Source organism: Taeniopygia guttata, chromosome 32, assembly GCF_048771995.1.
Source record: "Taeniopygia guttata chromosome 32, bTaeGut7.mat, whole genome shotgun sequence".
NCBI classification, from domain to species: domain Eukaryota; kingdom Metazoa; phylum Chordata; class Aves; order Passeriformes; family Estrildidae; genus Taeniopygia; species Taeniopygia guttata.
This window is the reverse complement of record NC_133057.1, coordinates 1,188,161-1,208,213: the sequence shown is the minus strand read 5'-3', so window position 1 is coordinate 1,208,213 and position 20,053 is coordinate 1,188,161. Positions and strand designations below refer to the sequence as shown.

The 20,053-nt window shown below is 63.3% G+C and overlaps 1 protein-coding gene and 1 long non-coding RNA gene across 2 annotated transcripts; both read right to left on the bottom strand.

Moving 5' to 3' along the window:
- Window positions 1-814: 814 nt before the first annotated feature.
- On the bottom strand, window positions 815-4,263 carry LOC140681185 (uncharacterized). The gene is made up of 3 exons (XR_012052418.1): window positions 4,067-4,263; window positions 1,957-2,052; window positions 815-919 (listed from the first exon to the last, which is right to left on the bottom strand). It is a non-coding gene; the product is annotated as an uncharacterized lncRNA (long non-coding RNA).
- A 475-nt stretch (window positions 4,264-4,738) lies between these two features.
- LOC140681151 (uncharacterized) lies at window positions 4,739-19,236 on the bottom strand. Its single transcript, XM_072920531.1, has 7 exons — window positions 18,809-19,236; window positions 13,235-13,289; window positions 8,389-8,478; window positions 6,684-6,794; window positions 6,119-6,229; window positions 5,550-5,654; window positions 4,739-4,843 (listed from the first exon to the last, which is right to left on the bottom strand). The coding sequence occupies exons 1-7, from the start codon at window positions 19,234-19,236 to the stop codon at window positions 4,739-4,741; spliced, it is 1,005 nt and encodes a 334-aa protein (XP_072776632.1).
- Window positions 19,237-20,053: the final 817 nt, after the last annotated feature.

Below are 20,053 nucleotides of genomic sequence, written 5' to 3'. Positions count from 1 at the left end.
CCCTGTGCTCCCCCAGTGCCTCCTCAGTGCCCCCCCAGTGCCCCCCTGTGCCCCCCTGTGCCCCCCCAGTGCCCCCAGACCCCCCTGTGCCCCCCAGACCCCCCAGATCCATTTTAGCCCCCCCAACTCCCCCGCAAACACCCCATAAATGCCCCCAGACCCATTTTACACCCCCAAACCCCTTAAATGCCCCCCCAGACCCATTTCGGGCTCCCCAACTCCCCCTTAAAGCCTCCCCCGACTCCTTTAATGCCCCCCAGACCCATTTCACCCCCCCAGACCCATTTTAACCCCCCTAATTCCCCTTTAAACCCCCTCAGACCCACTTCACCCCCCCAGACCCATTTCACCCCCCAGACCCATTTCAGCCCCCCAGACCCATTTCACCCCCCCAGACCCATTTCACCCCCCCAACTCCCCTTTAAACCCCCCCAGACCCATTTCACCCCCCAGACCCATTTCACCCCCCCCAGACCCATTTTAACCCCCTCAACTCCCCCTTAAACCCCCCCAGACCCATTTCACCCCCCCAGACCCATTTTAGCCCCCAGACCCATTTCACCCCCCCAGACCCATTTCACCCCCCCAGACCCATTTCACCCCCCCAACTCCCCTTTAAACCCCCCAGACCCATTTCAGCCCCCCCTTCACCCTCCCCATTTTACCCCCCCTGACCCCAATTTTTACCCCCCCCAAACCCCCCGGTGCCCCCCCCAGCCCCTCCCACCCCCCCCCCAAATTCCGGCCCCTCCCCCACCTGGGGGCTGCCGCTGCGGCGCCGTTTGAGGGGGGTGGGCGTCTCCTCGGGGGGGGGCGGGGGGGGCTGGGCGGGGGGGAGGGGCTGCCCCGCGGGGGGGTCGGGGGGGGCCGCCCCCCTCTTCAGCTGCGCCCCCCCCCTTTTGGCGGGGAAGGTCCTTTTCTGGGGGGGGGGAGGGGAGGTGGGGTAAGGGGGGGGGGGTTGGGGGGTGGGGGAGGGGCGGCATCACCCCCACCCCCCCCTCCCCCCATTCCCAGTGCTCCCAGTAAGGTCTGGGCCCATTCCCAGTGCCCCCTCCCCAAAACCCCCCCACGATCCTCTGAGCCCCTCCCCCAATTCTTCCCAAAATCCCCCAAAATCCCCCCAAACACCCCCAAAATCCCCTCAAACACCCCAAAATCCCCCCCAGACCCCCCAAAATCCCCCCAAACACCCCCAAAATACCCCCAAAATCCCCCCAAACACCCCCAAAATCCCCCCAAACACCCCCAAAATCCCCTCCCAGCCCCCCAATTACCCTTTGACCCCCCCAAAATCCCCCCCAGCCCCTTTAACCCCCCCAAATTTCCCCCAGAACCTCCAAAATCCCCTCCCCAGCCCCCCAGCACCTTTGACCCCCCAAATTTGTCCCCAAACACCCCCAAATCCCCCCCAGCCCCCCGAATCCCCCTCTAACCCCCCAAATCCCCCTCTAACCCCCCCAAAACCCCTCCCCAGCCCCACAAATCCCCCCCAGCCCCCCCCAAATCCCCTCCCCAGCCCCCCAAATTCCCCTCTAATCCCCCTAATCCCCCTCTAACCCCCCCAAATCCCCTCCCCAGCCCCCCAAACCCCTCCCCAGCCCCCCAAATCCCCTCCCCAGCCCCCCAAATCCCCCTCTAACCCCCCAAAACCCCTTCCCCAATCCCCCAAATCCCCTCCCCAGCCCCCCAAACCCCTTCCCCAGCCCCCCAAATCCCCCTCTAACCCCCCCAAATCCCCTCCACAGCCCCCCAAATCCACCTCTAACCCCCCCAATCCCCCCCAGCTCCCCCAAATCCCCTCCCCAGCCCCCCAAACCCCTTCCCCAGTCCCCCCAAATCCCACAAATCCCCTCCCCAGCCCCCCAAATCCCCTTCTAACCCCCCAAACCCCTTCACCAATCCCCCAAACCCCCTCCCCAGCCCCCCAAACCCCTCCCAGCCCCCCAGCCCCCTCACCTCGGGGTGCAGCAGGCTCCAGACCTGCTGGAGGGGGGGCAGGGCCCGGGCCCGGGGGGGGGACACGGGGCTGGGGGGGAAACTCCAGAGCTGGGCCTGGGGACAGGGGGACACCTCAGGGACACCTCGGGGACACCTCGGGGACACCTCAGGGACACCCCCAGGGACACAGGAACACCTCGGGGACATGGGGACACCTCAGGGACACCTCGGGGACACCCCAGGGACACCTCAGGGACACCCCCAGGGACATCTCAGGGACATGGGGACACCTCGGGGACATGGGGACACTCCAAGGGACAGCCCCAGGGACACAGGGACAGCCCCAGGGACACAGGGACAGCTAGGGGACAGCCCCCAGGGATGTCCCTCAGTGTCCCCTCAATGTCCCCTCTGTGTCTTCTCAGTGTCCCCTCAATGTCCCCTCTGTGTCTTCTCAGTGTCCCCTCCATGTCCTCTTAATGTCCCCACAATGTCCCCTTGATATCCCCTCCATGTCCCCTCACTGTCCCCTCCATGTTCTCACAATGTTCCCTCAATGTCCTCTCAGTGTCCCCTCAATGTCTCCTGATGTCCCCACAGTGTCACCTCAAGGTCCCCCCACTGTCGCCTTGATATCCCCTCAATGTCCCCATAATGTCCCTTCAATGTCACCTCAATGTCCCCTCAATGTTCCCTCAATGTCACCTCAATGTTCCCTCAATGTCCCCCCAATATCCCCCACAGTGTCCCCTCAGTGTCCCCACAATGACCCCTCAGTGCCCCTACAATGACCCCTCAATGTCCTCTCAACATCCCCTCAAAGTTCTCTCAATGTCCCCTCAGTGTCCCCACAATGTCCCCTCAATGTCCCTTCGAAGTTCTCTCAGTGTCCCCGTGATATCCCCCCTATGTCCCTCCACTGTCCCCTCAGTGTCCTCCCAACTGTCCCCTCAGTGTCCCCACAATGTCCTCTGAGTGTCCCCTCAACGTCCACTCAATGTCCCTTCCATGTCCCCTCACTGTCCTCTCAGTGTCCCCTCAATATCACCTCAATGTCCCCCCACTGTCCCCTCAATGTCCTCCCAACTGTCCCCTCCATGTCCCCACAATGTCCCCTCAATCTTCCATCACTGTCCCCACAACATCCCCTCATTGTCTCCTCAATGTCCTCTCAATGTCTCCCCAATGTCCCCTCAGTGTCTCCTTGATGTTCCCACAATGTCCCCTCAATGTCCTCTCAATGTCCCCCCAATGTCCTCTCAGTGTTCTCTCAATGTCCCCTCACTTTCCCCACACTATCACCTCAATGTCCCCTCAATGTCCCCCCACTGTCCCCCCACTGTCCCCTTGAGATCTCCTCAATGTCCCCTCAATGTCCCGCCATTATCCCCAAAACGTCCCATCAATGTCCCCTCCATGTCCCCTCCATGTCCTCTCAGTGTCCCCTCAATGTCCCCTCAATGACCCCTCAATGTCCACTTGATATCCCCTCAATGTCCTCCCAACTGTCCCCACCATGTCCCCTCACTGTCCCCTTGACATCTCCTCAACATCCCCTCAATGTCCCACCACTGTCCCCACAATGTCCCTTCAATGTCCCTTCAGGGTCCCCTTGATGTCCCCTCAAAGTTCTCCCAATGTCCTGTCAATATCCCCACAGTGTCCCCTCAATGTCCCCTCACTGTCCCCTTGACATCTCCTCTGTGCCCCCTCAATGTCCCGCCACTGTCCCCTCACTGTCCCCGCAATGTCCCCTCAGCATCCACTCTCAATGTCCCCTCTGTGTCCTCTCAATGTCCTCTCACTGTCCACTTGATATCCCTCCAGTGTCCCCCCGTAATGTCCCCTCACTGTCCCCACAATGTCCCCCCAATGTCCCCCTGCAATGTCCCCTCACTGTCCCCTCACTGTCCCCCCAATGTCCCCCCAATGTCCCCCTGCAATGTCCCCGCACTGTCCCCTTGCTGTCCCCCCAGTATCCCCCCAGTGTCCCCTCACTGTCCCCTTGATGTCCCCTCAATGTCCCCCCAGTGTCACCTCAATGTCCTCTCAATGTCCCCTCTCTGTCCCCTTGATGTCCCCCCAGTGTCCCCTTGCTGTCCCCGCACTGTCCCCGCGCTGTCCCCACCTGCTGCAGGCGCCCGATGCGGGCGGCGATGTCCCCTCGGTGGCCACCGATGACGTCCCCGCGGTGGCCGCCGTCCCCTCCGTGGCGGTGGCCGATGTCCCCGTGCCGGTGCCCGATGTCCCCAAGGCGATGGCCGACATCCCCGTGGCGGTGCCCGACGTCCCCAGACCGGTGCCCGATGTCCCCAAGGCGGTGACCGACGTCCCCAGGCCGGTGGCCGATGTCCCCAAGGCGGTGGCTGATGTCCCCAAGGCGGTGACCGATGTCCCCGTGGCGTTGGCCAACATCCCCGTGACGATGGCTGATGTCCCCAAGGCGATGGCCGATGTCCCCAAGGCGATGGTTGACGTCCCCTGGCCGGTGGCCGATGTCCCCAGGCCGATGACCGACGTCCCCAGGCCGGTGGCCGATGTCCCCGCTGCGGTGGCCGATGTCCCCAGGCCGGTGGCCGATGTCCCCGCTGCGGTGGCCGATGTCCCCGCTGCGGTGGCCGATGTCCCCGCTGCGGTGGCCGCGGTGCCGCCCGTGGTGGCAGCTCGGGGGCTCCTCCAGCTCGGGGGTGGCCTCGGGGCCGGGGGGGTCCCACGGCTGCAGCGCCCGGACACAGCCCTGGAGGGGGTCCAGGGGGGCCCGGGGGGGGGCTCTGGGGGCACAGGGGGACATCTGTGGGGCTCAGCCCCATAGGGACCCCCCAAAACGGGGATCTGGGGGGCTCAGCCCCATAGGGACCCCCAAACACAGCCCTGGAGGGGGTCCAGGGGGGCCCGGGGGGGGGCTCTGGGGGGACAGGGGGACATCTGTGGGGTGGGGGGCACGGGGACCCCCCCAAAATGGGGATCTGGGGGGGCTCAGCCCCATAGGGACCCCCCAAAATGGGGATCTGGGGGGGCTCTGCCCCATAGGGACCCCCCAAAATGGGGATCTGGGGGGGCTCAGCCCATAGGGACCCCCCCAAAATGGGGATCTGGGGGGGCTCTGCCCCATAGGGACCCCCAAACACAGCCCTGGAGGGGGTCCAGGGGGGCCCGGGGGGGGCTCTGGGGGGACAGGGGGACATTTTGGGGGGCTCAGCCCCATAGAGACCCCCCAAAATGGGGATCTGGGGGGGCTCAGCCCCATAGGGACCCCCCAAAATGGGGATCTGGGGGGGCTCAGCCCCATAGGAACCCCATCAGGACCCATTTTCGGATGGGGGGGACACATTTTGGGGTATAAATGACACATTTTGGGGTACAGGTGACACATTTTGGGGTATAAATGACACATTTTGGGGTGCAGATTTTGGGGTGACACATTTTGGGGTATAAATGACACATTTTGGGGTACAAGTGACACATTTTGGGGTGCAGGTGACAGATTTTGGGATATAAATGACACATTTTGGGGTAGAAATGACACATTTTGGGGTATTTTGGGGTACAGGTGACACATTTTGGGGTGCAGATTTTGGGGTGACACATTTTGGGGGGGGGTCAGCACTTACCCCGGGGGGTAGAAGGCCTTGTGGGGGAGGGGCGGCCCCCCATTTCCGCTGGGGGGGGGCGCCAGGTGGGGGGGCAGCGGCGCCGGGCCGAGGCTGGGGGAGCACCTGGGGGGCAGGGCAGTGAGGGGGGGTGAAAATGGGGCAGAGACCCCCAAAATGGGGGAGACCCCCCGAAAATGAGGGAGAGAGCCCCAAAAATGGGGGAGACCCCCCGAAAATGAGGGAGAGAGCCCCAAAAATGGGGGAGAGACCCCCAAAAATGGGGGAGAGAGCCCCAGAAATGGGGATCCTTGGGGTCAGTTAGGGGTCAGTGGGGGGTCAGTTGGGGGTCAGTGGGGGTCAGTTAGGGGTCAGTTGGGATCAGTTAGGGGTCAGAGGGGTCAGTGAGGGGTCAGTTGTGGGTCAGAGGGGTCAGTTGTGCGTCAGGGGTCAGTTGTGGGTCCCACCTGGGGGGCGGCAGCCAGGCCCGTGGGGGGCAGTTAGGGGTCAGTTGGGGGTCAGAGGGGTCAGTTGGGGGTCGGGGGGGGTCAGTTGGGGGTCAGTTAGGGGTCAGGGGTCAGGGGTCCCACCTGGGGGGCAGCCAGGCCCGTGGGGGGCAGCCGGCCCAGCCCAGGCTCCCCACGGCGAAGGGGTCGCGTCCGGCCCGGCCCCCCAGGGGCTCCACGGCGCGATGCATCGGCCTGGGGGGCACAGGGGGTGTGGGGCTGCCCCACAGATCCACAGACCCGCCCCACAGACCCACAGATACACCCCACAGACCCACAGACCCACCCCTGCCCCACACACCCACCCTACTGATCCATCCCTGCCCCACTGATCCGCCCCACAGACCCACAGACCCGCCCCACAGACCCATCCCTGCCCCGTAGATCCACCCCTGCCCCACAGATCTGCCCCACTGATCCATCCCTGCCCCACAGACCCATCCCTGCCCCACAGACCCATCCCTGCCCCATAGACCCACCCCACTGATCCATCCCTGCCCCACAGACCCCCCATGACCCCATAAACAGCCCCATAACCCCCAAACCAGCCCCATAGATCCCCAAAACTGCCCCAAACCACCCCTGTGACCCCCAAAGCCCCCCCACGACCCCACAAACAGCCCCAAAGCCCCCCGAGCCCCCCACTCACCACTTGTGGGGCGGGGCAGGGCTGGGTCCCCCCGTGGCCCCCCCGTGGGGGGGGGAGGGGGCGGCTGCTGGGCGGGGGCGGGGGCGGCCCCTCCCTCACTGCCGCATCCACCTGCACGGGGACCGCACTTAGGGGGCACCGGGGGCACTTAGGGGGCACCTGGGCACCTGGGGGGCACTTAGGGGGCACCTGGGGGGCACCGGGGGCAATTGGGGGGCAATTGGGGGCACTTAAGGGGCACTTAGGGGGCACTTAGGGGGCAATTGGGGGGCACCGGGGGCACTTGGGGGGCACCTGGGGGCACTTGGGGGCACTTAGGGGGTACCTGGGGGGCAGCTGGGGGGCACTGGGGGACACTGGGGGGGCACTTAGGGGGCACCTGGGGGGCACCGGGGGCACCTGGAGGGCACCTGGGGGGCAATTGGGGGCACCTGGGAGGCACTTGGGGGCACTTAAGGGGTAGCTGGGGGCACTTAGGGGGTACCTGGGGGCACTTAGGGGGCACTTGGGGGCACTTGGGGGGCACTTGGGGGACAACTGGGGGCACTTGGGGGGCAATTGGGGGCACTTAGGGAGTACCTGGGGGCACCTGGGGACACTTGGGGGACAACTGGGGGCACTTGGGGGGCAATTGGGGGGCAGCTGGGGGCAATGGGGGGCACCGTGGGGGCAATTGGGGGCACTTGGGGGGAACCTGGGGGCACTTGGGGGGCACTTAGGGGGCAATTGGGGGGCACCGTGGGGGCAATTGGGGGCACTTGGGGGGAACCTGGGGCACTTACGGGGCACTTGGGGGCACTTGGAGGGCACTTAGGGGGCACCTGGGGGCACTTAGGGGGCACCTGGGAGCACTTGGGGGGCACTTAGGGGGCACTTGGGGGGCACTTGGAGGCACTTGGGGGCACTTGGGGGGCACCTGGGGGCACTTAGGGGGCACTTGGGGCAATTCTGGGGCAGTTTTAGGGCAGTTTTGGGGCAGTTTTGGGGCAGTTTTGGATCAATTCAGGGGCACTTTTAGGGACAATTCTGGGGCACTTTTGGGGCACTTTTAGGGCAATTTTGGGGCCGTTTTGGGGCAATATTGGGGCAGTTTTGGATCAATTCTTTTAGGGTAATTCTGGGGCACTTTCTGGGGCAGTTCTGGGGCAATTTTGGGGCACTTTTAGGGGCAGTTCCGGGGCATTTTTGGGGCACTTTTAGGGCAATTTTGGGGCACTTTTAGGGCAATTTTGGGGTACTTTTAGGGTAATTCTGGGGCACTTTCAGGACAATTTTGAGGCACTTTCTGGGGCAGTTCTGGGGCATTTTTTGGATCAATTCTGGGGCAGTTTTGGGGCACTTTTAGGGCAATTTTGGGGCCCTTTTGGGGCAGCTCCGGGGTACTTTTAGGGCACTTTTAGGGCAATTTTGGGGCCCTTTTGGGGCAGCTCCGGGGTACTTTTAGGGCACTTTTAGGGCAATTTTGGGGCCCTTTTGGGGCAGCTCCGGGGTACTTTTAGGGCACTTTTAGGGCAATTTTGGGGCACTTTCTGGGGCAGTTCTGGGGTACTTTTAGGGCACTTTTAGGGCAATTTTGGGGCAGTTTTGGGGCACTTTTAGGGCAATTTTGGGGCACTTTTGGGGCTCCGCCCCCGGCGGGCGATGCCGCGATCACGTGGTGCGGAAGTGGGCGGTACTTCTTACACTCCAGGCCCCGCCCCCTCACCGATGACGCGACGCTCTCCAGGAACCGGCCAATCACAGCGCGCCTCTCGCCTGGCAGCCAATCATCGCTCCGTTCCGGCGCTGGCTCAGCCTGAGTGCGACCAATGGGGAGAGGGGTCAGGCTGGTGCTGACCAATGAGCAGAGAGGAGGGCGGGGCAAGGCGGGGCCCCGCCCCCTGTGGGGCTGAATGGGGAGAGGCCTCGGGCGGGATTTGGGGACATTTGGGGACATTTGGGGACATTTGGGGACACTGGAAGGGGTGGGGCCTTCCCCCGCCCCCAGATGTGACGTCATGGGCACAGCTGGGGGAGAATTTCGGGTTCTTCCCGTGACGTCACGGGCAGGGGCGTGGCCAAGGGCAGCCCGCGACGCCCACGGGGAGCGGGAAGGGGACGGGGACACGCGGGGACAATTGGGGACAGTTGGGGACAATTGGGGACAGTTGGGGACAATTGGGGACACGGGGACACTCGGGGACACGCGGGGACAGGGGGACACACCCGGACAGGGGGACACGCGGGGACAGTGGGGGACAATTAGGGACAATTGGGGACACGCGGGGACAGAGGGACACGCGAGGACAGGGGGACACTCGGGGACATTTGGGGACACTCGGGACACGGCACCGCGTGACGCACGCGTGGGACACTCGAGCAGAGTGACCCCGAACACCGTGACCACGGCCGGAGTGACCCATGGCCAGAGTGACCCACGGCCGGAGTGACCAACAGCCGGAGTGACCCACGGCCACCAGTGACCAATAACCAGAGTGACCCACAGCCGGAGGCACCAACAGTCACGAGTGACCCACAGACACGCATGACCAACAACCAGAGTGACCCACGGCCACCAGTGACCAATAACCAGAGTGACCAACTACACTGACCCATGACCAGAGTGACCCACAGACACGAGTGACCAATAACCAGAGTGACCAACAGCCGGAGGCACCAACAGCCACACTGACCCACAGACACGAGTGACCCATGGCCAGGCAGACCCATGGTCACACACCTGTGACCCACAGCCACGAGTGACCAACAGCCAGAGTGACCCACGGCCGGAGTGACCAACAGCCAGAGTGACCCACGATCACCAGTGGCCAACAAACAGAGTGACCAATAACCAGAGTGACCCACAGTCACCAGTGACCCACGGTCAGAGTGACCCACAGCCACGAGTGACCAACAGCCACGAGTGACCCACAGCCACGAGTGACCCACAGCCACGAGTGACCAATAACCAGAGTGACCAATAACCAGAGTGACCCACAGCCACGAGTGACCAATAACCAGAGTGACCCACAGCCAGAGCGACCAACAACCAGAGTGACCCACGGTCACCAGAGACCCATGGCCAGAGTGACCACACTGACCCACGGCCACACTGACCCACAGACACCAGTGACCAATAACCAGAGTGACCCACAGCCAGAGTGACCAATGGCCAGGCAGACCCACGGTCACCAGTGACCAATAACCAGAGTGACCCACAGCCACCAGTGACCAATAACCACAGTGACCCACAGCCACCAGTGGCCAATGACCAGAGTGACCCACGGCCACACTGACCCACGGCCACACTCGCGTGTCCCCTGCATAGCCACGCCCCCCCCCCCGCCACGAGTGACCGCCCCACGCCACAGTGCCCCCCCCATGCCACGAGTGACCGCCCCACGCCACGAGTGACCGCCCCACACCATGAGTGACCGCCCCACGCCGTCCCTCACCCCTCCCGCTGTCCGGTGTCCTGTCCCGGTGGTGGCACCGCGTGGTGACACCGGCCCGGTGTGTCCTGTCCTGTCCCGCGTGGTGGCACCGTGAGTCACACCCGCGTGGGTGTCCCCTCCCCGCCCCCCGTGACGTCAGCGGATGCCCGTGACGGGCGGGGGGGAGGGGGAATCCCGGGGGGGGGACACGGGGGGGGGACAATGGGAGTGACACGGGGGGACATTGGGGGAAAATGGGGGGACATGGGGGGACATTGGGGGGACATTGGGGACAGGGGATGGGGGGGGACATTGGGGGGGACAATGGGGGGACAATGAGGAGGACACGGGGGACAATGGGGGGGGACATGGGGGGACAGTGGGGGGGCATTGGGGGGGACAATGGGGGGACAATGGGGGGAACATTGGAAGGGACAATGGGGGGGATACAGGGGGGACATTGGGGGCACACTGGGGGGACATTGGGGGAGACATGGGGGGACAATGGGGGGGACAATGGGGGGCACGGGGGGGACATTGGGGGGGACAATGGGGGGACAATGGGGGGACAATGGGAGTGACACGGGGGGGACAATGGGGGGGGGAACATTGGAGACAGGGGATGGGGGACATGGAGTGGACAGTGGGGGACATTAGAGAGACAATGGGGGGACATTGGGGGAAAATGGGGGGACAATGGGGGGACACAGGGGGACATTGGGGGGGACATTGGGGGGACATTGGGGGGACAATGGGGGGGACAATGGGGGAGACATGGGGGGACAATGGGGGGGACATTGAAAGGGACACTGGGGGGACACGGGGGGACATTAGGGGGACAATGGGGGGACACGGGGGGACAATAGGGGGACAATGAGGGGGACATTGGGGGGGACATTAAGGGGGACACGGGTGGGACAGTGGGGGGGACAATGAGGGACACGGGGGGGACATTGGGGGGACATTGGGGGGGACACGGGGGGACAACGAAGGGGACATTGGGGACAGGGGATAGGGGACACAGGGGGGACACGGGGTGGACAGTGGGGGGACAATGGGGGGGACATTAGGGACAGGGGATGGGGGACACGGGGAGGACAATGAGGGGACATTGGGGGGACACGGGGGGACAATGGGGGGACATTGGGGCACAACAGGGGGACAACGGGGGGGACACGGGGGGACATTGGAAGGGACAATGGGGGGACATTGGGGACACGGGATGGGGGACACAGGGGGACATTGGGGGGGACAATGGGGGGGAAATGGGGGGGACAATGTGGGGGACATTGGGGACAGGGGATGGGGGACATGGGAGGGACATTGGGGGACATTGGGGGGGACATTGGGGGGGACATTGGGGGGGACACGGGGGGACAATGGGGGGACAATGGGGGGACAATGGGGAGACACTGGGGGGAAAATGGGGGGACAATGGGGACAGGGGATGGGGGACACAGGGGGACAAGGGGGGGACATTGGGGGGCACATTGGGGGGGACATTGGGGGGGACAATGGGGGGGACAATGGGGGGGACATTGGGGGGATATTGGGGGGGACATGGGGGACAATGAGGGGGACATGGGGGAAAATGGGGGGACACACGGAGGGGGGGACAATGGGGCAACAATGGGGGAACAATAGGGATGGACACGGAGGGGGACACGGGGGGACAATGGGGACACGGGATGGGGGACACGGGGGGGACACGGGTGACTTTGGGGGGGACACAAGGGGACACTGGGGGACATGGGGGGACACAAACAAAGGACACGGGGGGACATGGAGGACACACAAGGGCACATGGTGACACGGAGAGGGCACCTGGGGACACACAAGGACACACGAGGACACACAGGGACAGACGTGGGGACACCTGGGGACACGGGGAGGGCACCTGGGGACATTTGGGGACACATGGGGCGGCACACGGGGTGACACGGGGACGGCCAGGGTGAGCTGAGGACAGGGGACACCTGGGGACGGTGACACGCCTGCACACGCGTGTGACCCCACGCATGACAACGCGCAGCCGGACGCGCGCCTGTGACACCCGTGTCACCGCTGTCCCCTGCCTGGGGCGGCCCGGGGTGTCCCCAGGGTGTCCCTGTGACATCGGGGTGTCCCTGGGACATTGGGGTGTCCCTGGGGGTGTCCCTGTGACATCGGGGTGTCCCCAGAGTGTCCCCAGGGTGTCCCTGTGACATTGGGGTGTCCCCGGGGTGTCCCCAGGGTGTCCCCAGGGTGTCCCTGTGACATTGGGGTGTCCCCAGGGTGTCCCCAGGATGTCCCCAAGGTGTCCCTGTGACATTGGGGTGTCCCCAGGGTGTCCCCAGGGTGTCCCCAGGGTGTCCCTGTGACATTGGGGTGTCCCCGGGGTGTCCCCAGGGTGTCCCCAGGGTGTCCCTGTCACATTGGGGTGTCCCCGGGGTGTCCCTGTGACATTGGGGTGTCCCCGGGGTGTCCCTGACAGTGTCCTGAGAGGGTGACATGGATGTGACAGTGTCCTGTAGGGGTGACACAGGTGTGACAGTGTCCTAGAGAGGTGACACAGGTGTGACACAGTCCTGTGGGGGTGACACAGGTGTGACAGTGTCCTAGACAAATGACAAGGGGATGACACTGTCCTCTGGGGGTGACACAGGTGTATAATGTGTGTGTGACACTGTGTCGTGGATGTGACACAGGTGTGACACTGTCCTGAGGGGGTGACACAGGTGTGACAGTGTCTTCTCTGTACAACACAGGTGTGCACCACCGTCACACCCGGTGTCACACACACACACACCTGGCCAGGTGACACTGTCACACCTGCACAGATGACACTGTCACACACACACACACCTGGCCAGGTGACACTGTCACACACACACACACCTGGCCAGGTGACACTGTCACACACACACACACAGACACACCTGGCCAGGTGACACTGTCACACACACACACACCTGGCCAGGTGACACTGTCACACCTGGCCAGGTGACACTGTCACACACACACACACCTGGCCAGGTGACACTGTCACACCTGGCCAGGTGACACTGTCACACACACACACACACCTGGCCAGGTGACACTGTCACACCCGGTGTCACACACACACACACACCTGGCCAGGTGACAGGTGACACTCACGTGTCCGAGGGTCCGGTCCGGTCCGGTGGGGGAGGGGCTACGCGCCAGCCATGGCCTGGGGGGGGGAGGGGGGGGCAGAGCCTTACTGGGAGCACTGGGAGCACTGGGAGCCCCCTCCCCCCCCCAGTGCCGTACTGGGACCAGCAGGGCTCAGGGCGCTGCTCCCAGTATGACCAGTATGATCCCAGTGTTCCCAGTATGACCAGTATGATCCCAGTATGACCAGTATGACCAGTACCGCTGCTCCCAGTGCTCCCAGTATGACCAGTATGATCCCAGTATAACCAGTACCGCTGCTCCCAGTATGACCAGTACCGCTGCTCCCAGTGCTCCCAGTATGACCAGTACCACTGCTCCCAGTGCTCCCAGTATGACCAGTACCACTGCTCCCAGTGCTCCCAGTATGATCCCAGTATCCCCAGTATGATCCCAGTATCCCCAGTATGATCCCAGTATCCCCAGTATGACCAGTATGATCCCAGTATCCCCAGTATGATCCCAGTATCCCCAGTATGACCAGTATGATCCCAGTATCCCCAGTATGATCCCAGTATCCCCAGTATGACCAGTATGATCCCAGTGCTCCCAGTATGACCAGTACCGCTGCTCCCAGTGCTCCCAGTATGACCAGTACCACTGTTCCCAGTATGACCAGTACTGCTATCCTCAGTGCTCCCAGTATGACCAGTACCGCTGCTCCAGGTGTTCCCAGTATGACCAGTACTGCTGCTCCCAGTGTCCCCAGTATGAGCAGTAGCAGCCGTTCCCAGTATCCCCAGTAACACCAGTAACCCTCACTCCCAGTAACACCAGTAACCCTCACTCCCAGCTCCCAGTGCTCCCAGTAAAGATTCACACAGTGCTCCCAGTACACAAACACCTTCTGCTCCCAGTGCTCCCAGTACAGCCCTTACCCCACTCCCAGTGCTCCCAGTGCTCCCAGTACAGCCCTTACCCCGCTCCCAGTGCTCCCAGTGCTCCCAGTACAGCCCTTACCCCACTCCCAGTGCTCCCAGTGCTCCCAGTACAGCCCTTACCCCGCTCCCAGTGCTCCCAGTGCTCCCAGTACAGCCCTTACCCCACTCCCAGTGCTCCCAGTGCTCCCAGTACAGCCCTTACCCCACTCCCAGTGCTCCCAGTACAGCCCTTACCCCGTTCCCAGTGCTCCCAGTACAGCCCTTACCCCACTCCCAGTGCTCCCAGTGCTCCCAGTACAGCCCTTACCCCATTCCCAGAGCTCCCAGTACAGCCCTTACCCCGTTCCCAGTGCTCCCAGTACAGCCCTTACCCCGTTCCCAGTGCTCCCAGTGCTCCCAGTACAGCCCTTACCCCTCTCCCAGTGCTCCCAGTACAGCCCTTACCCCGCTCCCAGTGCTCCCAGTACAGCCCTTACCCCACTCCCAGTGCTCCCAGTCCCTCCCAGTGCTCCCAGTACAGCCCTTACCCCGCTCCCAGTGCTCCCAGTGCTCCCAGTACAGCCCTTACCCCGCTCCCAGTGCTCCCAGTACAGCCCTTACCCCGCTCCCAGTGCTCCCAGTGCTCCCAGTACAGCCCTTACCCCGCTCCCAGTGCTCCCAGTACAGCCCTTACCCCACTCCCAGTGCTCCCAGTACAGCCCTTACCCCGTTCCCAGTGCTCCCAGTGCTCCCAGTACAGCCCTTACCCCATTCCCAGTGCTCCCAGTGCTCCCAGTACAGCCCTTACCCCATTCCCAGTGCTCCCAGTACAGCCCTTACCCCGTTCCCAGTGCTCCCAGTACAGGCCTTACCCTGTTCCCAGTGCTCCCAGTACAGCCCTTACCCTGCTCCCAGTGCTCCCAGTGCTCCCAGTACAGCCCTTACCCCACTCCCAGTGCTCCCAGTGCTCCCAGTACAGCCCTTACCCCACTCCCAGTGCTCCCAGTGCTCCCAGTACAGCCCTTACCCCGCTCCCAGTGCTCCCAGTGCTCCCAGTACAGCCCTTACCCCGCTCCCAGTGCTCCCAGTACAGCCCTTACCCCACTCCCAGTGCTCCCAGTACAGCCCTTACCCCGTTCCCAGTGCTCCCAGTGCTCCCAGTACAGCCCTTACCCCATTCCCAGTGCTCCCAGTGCTCCCAGTACAGCCCTTACCCCATTCCCAGTGCTCCCAGTACAGCCCTTACCCCGTTCCCAGTGCTCCCAGTACAGGCCTTACCCTGTTCCCAGTGCTCCCAGTACAGCCCTTACCCTGCTCCCAGTGCTCCCAGTGCTCCCAGTACAGCCCTTACCCCGTTCCCAGTGCTCCCAGTGCTCCCAGTACAGCCCTTACCCCGTTCCCAGTGCTCCCAGTGCTCCCAGTACAGCCCTTACCCCACTCCCAGTGCTCCCAGTACAGCCCTTACCCCGTTCCCAGTCCCTCCCAGTGCTCCCAGTACAGCCCTTACCCCGTTCCCAGTCCCTCCCAGTGCTCCCAGTACAGCCCTTACCCCGCTCCCAGTGCAGCCTTCACCCTTGGCCCCGGCTCCAGTCCCTCCCAGTCCCTCCCAGTCCCTCCCAGTGCTCCCAGTCCCTCCCAGTGCTCCCACACCCGCCTTATCAGGAGGCCGCACCCAGCCCGGCCCGGGGCGCCCTGGCGGGGGGGCACGGGGGGGCTCAGGTGTGGTTTTAGGGGTCCCAGGTGTGATTTGGGGGTCCCAGGTGTGTTTTAGGGGGGTTCAGGTGTGTTTTTTGTGGTCCCAAGTGTGTTTTTCGGGGTCCCAGGCGCGTTTTGGGTGGTCCCAGGTGTGGTTTTAGGGGTCCCAGGTACAGTATTAGGGGTTCCAGGTGTGTTTTGGGGGTTCCAGGAATGGTTTTAGGGGTCCCAGGTGTGATTTGGGGGGTCCCAGGTGTGGTTTTAGAGGTCCCAGGTACAGTTTTAGGGGTCCCAGGTGCATTTTGGGGTTCCCAGGAATGGTTTTAGGGGGTCCCAGGTGTGTTTTGGGGGTTCCCAGATGCGGTTTTAGGGGTCCCAGGTATAATTTGGGAGGGGCCCAGGTGTGTTTTGGGGGGTCCCAGGTGTGTTTTGGGGGGTTCCAGGTGTATTTTGGGGTTCCCAGGAATGGTTTTAGGGGTCCCAGGTGTCTTTTGGGGGTCCCAGCTGTGTTTTGGGGGGGTTCAGGTGTGTTTTTCGGGGTCCCAGCTGCATTTTGGGGGTCCCAGATGTGTTGCAGTGGCTCCCAGGTGCATTTTAGGGGTCCCAGGTGTGTTTGGGAGGTCCCAGGTGTGTTTGGGGGGACTCAGGTGTGATTTGGGGGGTCCCAGGTGTATTTTGGGGTTCCCAGGTGTGTTTTGGGGGTCCCGGCGTGTTTTGGGGGGGGTTCAGGTGTGATTTGGGGGGGTCCTAGGTGCATTTTGGGTGGTCCCAGGTGTGGTTTTAGGGGTCCCAGGTGTGATCTGGTGGGTTCCAGGTGTATTTTGGGGTTCCCAGGTATGGTTTTAGGGGTCCCAGGTGTGTTTTGGGGGGTCCCAGGTGTGTTTGGGGGTTCCCCAGTATGTTTTGGGGGGGGTTTCAGGTGTGTTTGGGGGCTCCCAGCTGAATTTTGGGGGGTTCCAGGTGTACTTTGGGGTTCCCAGGTATGGTTTTAGGGGGTCCCAGGTGCATTTTAGGGGGTCCCAGGTGCATTTTAGGGGGTCCCAGGTGCAGTTTGGGGGGTCCCAGGTATGGTTTTAGGGGTCCCAGGTGTATTTTGGGGTTCCCAGATATGGTTTTAGGGGTCCCAGGTGCATTTTGGGGGGTCCCAGGTGCATTTTAGGGGGGTCAGGAAGGGGCTACACCCCAATATGGCTGCAGGAACTGACCCCTCCCCTTCTGACCCCCCCCAGACACCCCAAAACCCCCCAGACCCTCCCCTAAAAAACCTCTCAGCGCCCCCAACACCCCCAAATCCCTCCCTGAGCCCCCCCAAATCCTCCCAGACCCTCTGACACCCCCAAACCCTCTCCTGACACCCCAAAACCCCCCCCAGACCCCCCCAAATTCCACCCGGCCCCTTCCTGACACCCCCAAATACCCCTCACACACCTCAAACCTCCCAGAGCCCCCCCAGACCCCTACAAGACCCCCCCGTGACCCCCAAAACCTCCCTGTGCCCCCCCAAAATAAAAATAAGACAAACACCCCCTAAAAAAGGGAAACTGAGGCACAGAAGGGTTGGGGGTCACTAAAGGTGCCCCCCCCAAAAGTTGCGCTGGCCCCCCCCCGATTTCACCTCAGGTTTGACCCCCCCCGAGCCCAAACCCCCAAATTTTAATTGAGCCCCCCCAAATTCCGCTCACCACGACCCCCTCCAGGTGAGACCCCCCCACTTCACCTCAATTTTAACAGAACCCCCCCAAAATCACCCAAAACAGGACCAGACCCCCCCAATTTTAACAGAACCCCCCCAAAATCACCCAAAACAGGACCAGACCCCCCCCAATTTCACCTCAGCTCTGACCCCCCCAGCCCAGACCCCCAAATTTTAATCAGCCCCCCCAATTTCCCCTCAGATTTGAGCCCCCCCATTTTACCTCTGCTCTGACCCCCCCCAATTCCACCTCAATTTCCCAAACCCCCTCAGTTTCACCCCAAATTTTACTCCCCCCACCTCAAACCCCCCCCCACTTTACCCCCCCTCAAATCCCCCTCAGCCCTGACCCCCCCAAATATTCCCCTCAGGTTTGACCCCCCTCCCAAAATTCCCCTCAGGTTTGACCCCCCCCCCCAAAATTCCCCTCAGGTTTGACACCCCCTCCCCAAAATCCCCTCAATTCACCCCAACAAGGCCGGACACCCCCAAATTTACCTCAGCCCTGCCCCCCCCTCAAATCTGCCTCAGCCCTGACCCCCCCCCCCAAAATTCCCCTCAGGTTTGACCCCCCCCCAAAATTCCCCTCAGCTTTGACGCCCCCTCCCCAAAATCCCCTCAATTCACCCCAACAAGGCCGGACCCCCCTAAATTCCCCTCACACTCCCCCCAAATTCCCCTCACACTCCCCCCCCATAATTCCCCTCACGCTCCCCCCAAATTCCCCTCACACTCCCCCCATAATTCCCCTCACACCCCCCCCCAAATTCCCCTCACGCTCCCCCCCAATTTCCCCTCACGCTCCCCCCAAATTCCCCTCACACCCCCCCAAATTCCCCTCACACCCCCCCAAATTCCCCTCACGCTCCCCCCCAAATTCCCCTCAGCCCTGAACCCCCCCCCCCCAAAATTCCCCTCAGGTTTGATGCCCCCTCCCCAAAATCCCCTCAATTCACCCCAACAAGGCCGGACCCCCCCAAATTCCACTCTGAGCCCCCCGCCAGCCCAGCCCCCCCATAATTCCCCTCGCAACCCCCCCAAATTCCCCTCACACTGCCCCCATAATTCCCCTCACGGTTCCCCTAAATTCCCCTCACACCCCCCCAAATTCCCCTCACGCTCCCCCCCACCCAACCCCCCCCACCTGACACCCCCTCCCCACACAAACCCCCTCACCCCTCACCCCCCCTTCCCCCTTCCTCCTCCTCTCCTCCTCCTCCTCCTCCTCCTCCTCCCCTCAGGCCGCGGCCCGGCCGCGCTGCCCCCGCCGCTGCCCCGGCCCCGCGGTACCTGCGGCGCTGGCGGTGCCGGTGTGCGGGCGCGCTGCCGGTGCCGGTGCGGTGCCGGGGGCGCTGCCGGGGGGTGCCGGGTGCGGGGGGGTCCCGGGGGTCCCGGGGGTCCCGGCCCGGCCCCGGCGCTGCGGCGGCTCCGCGGCTCCGGCCTCGCTCAAACAAAGGACCCGAGAGCCGCGCGCCCCGCCCGCGCGGACACGCCCCCGGACACGCCCCCCACGGCCACGGCCACGCCCCCCGCGCGCGGCAAGGACACGCCCACCGAGGGAGGGACCGCCCCCTCAGAGACCGGGCCACGCCCACCGAGGGAGGGACCGCCCCCTCCGAGACCGGGCCACGCCCACCGAGGGAGGGACCGCCCCCTCCGCCGCCGGGCCACGCCCACCGAGTGTGACCGTATATGGAGAGGCCACGCCCACTTCGCATCGAGGCCACGCCCACCGCGGCGGCCGGGATGGACTGGGATGGACTGGGATGGACTGGGGGGGACTGGGGGGGACTGGGAGGGATTGGGGGGACTGGGGGAACTGGGATGGACTGGGAGGGATTGGGGGGACTGGGATCGACTGGGAGGGATTGGGAGGGATTGGGGGGACTGGGAGAACTGGGACTGGGGGGGGACTGGGGCGAAACTGGGATGGACTGGGAGGGACTGGGGGGGATTGGGGGGGACTAGGATGGACTGGGGGGGACTGGGATGGACTGGGGGGACTGGGATGGACTGGGAGAACTGAGACTGGGGGGGGACTGGGGGGAAACTGGGATAGACTGGGAGAACTGGGAGGGATTGGGGGGGACTGGAATGGACTGGGAGGGACTGGGATAGACTGGGGGCATTGGGAGAGACTGCGAGAGACTGGGAGGAACTGGGGTGGACTGGGAGGGATTGGGGGGTGACTGGGATGGACTGGGAGGAACTGGGATGGACTGGGATGGGTTAAGGTGGACTGGGATGGACTGGAATAGGATGAGATAACAGTGAATGGCACTGGGACCAGTATAGAACCATACTGGGAATACCGGGCCCAGTCTAGGGTGACAGAGGGACTGGGACTGGGTGGCACTGGGACACACTGGGACCAGTACAGTCCAGTACTGGGAGAGCCTGAGACCAGTATGAGCTGGTAGTACAACCAGTACAGGGTGACACGGGGACTGGGAGGCACTGGGACCAGTATAAGGTGGTACTGGGAGGCACTGGGACCAGTAGAATCTGGTACTGGGACCAGTTTAAGCCAGTACT

Coding starts and splice junctions, on each gene's coding strand:
- LOC140681151 (XM_072920531.1), bottom strand. CDS start 19,236: ATGCGAAGTGGGCGTGGCCTCTCCATATACGGTCACACTCGGTGGGCG. Junction 8,479..13,234: donor CGGACCGGACCCTCGGACAC/GTGAGTGTCACC, acceptor GGTCGCACTCAG/GCTGAGCCAGCGCCGGAACG. Junction 6,795..8,388: donor TGGAGAGCGTCGCGTCATCG/GTGAGGGGGCGG, acceptor GTCCCCGTGCAG/GTGGATGCGGCAGTGAGGGA.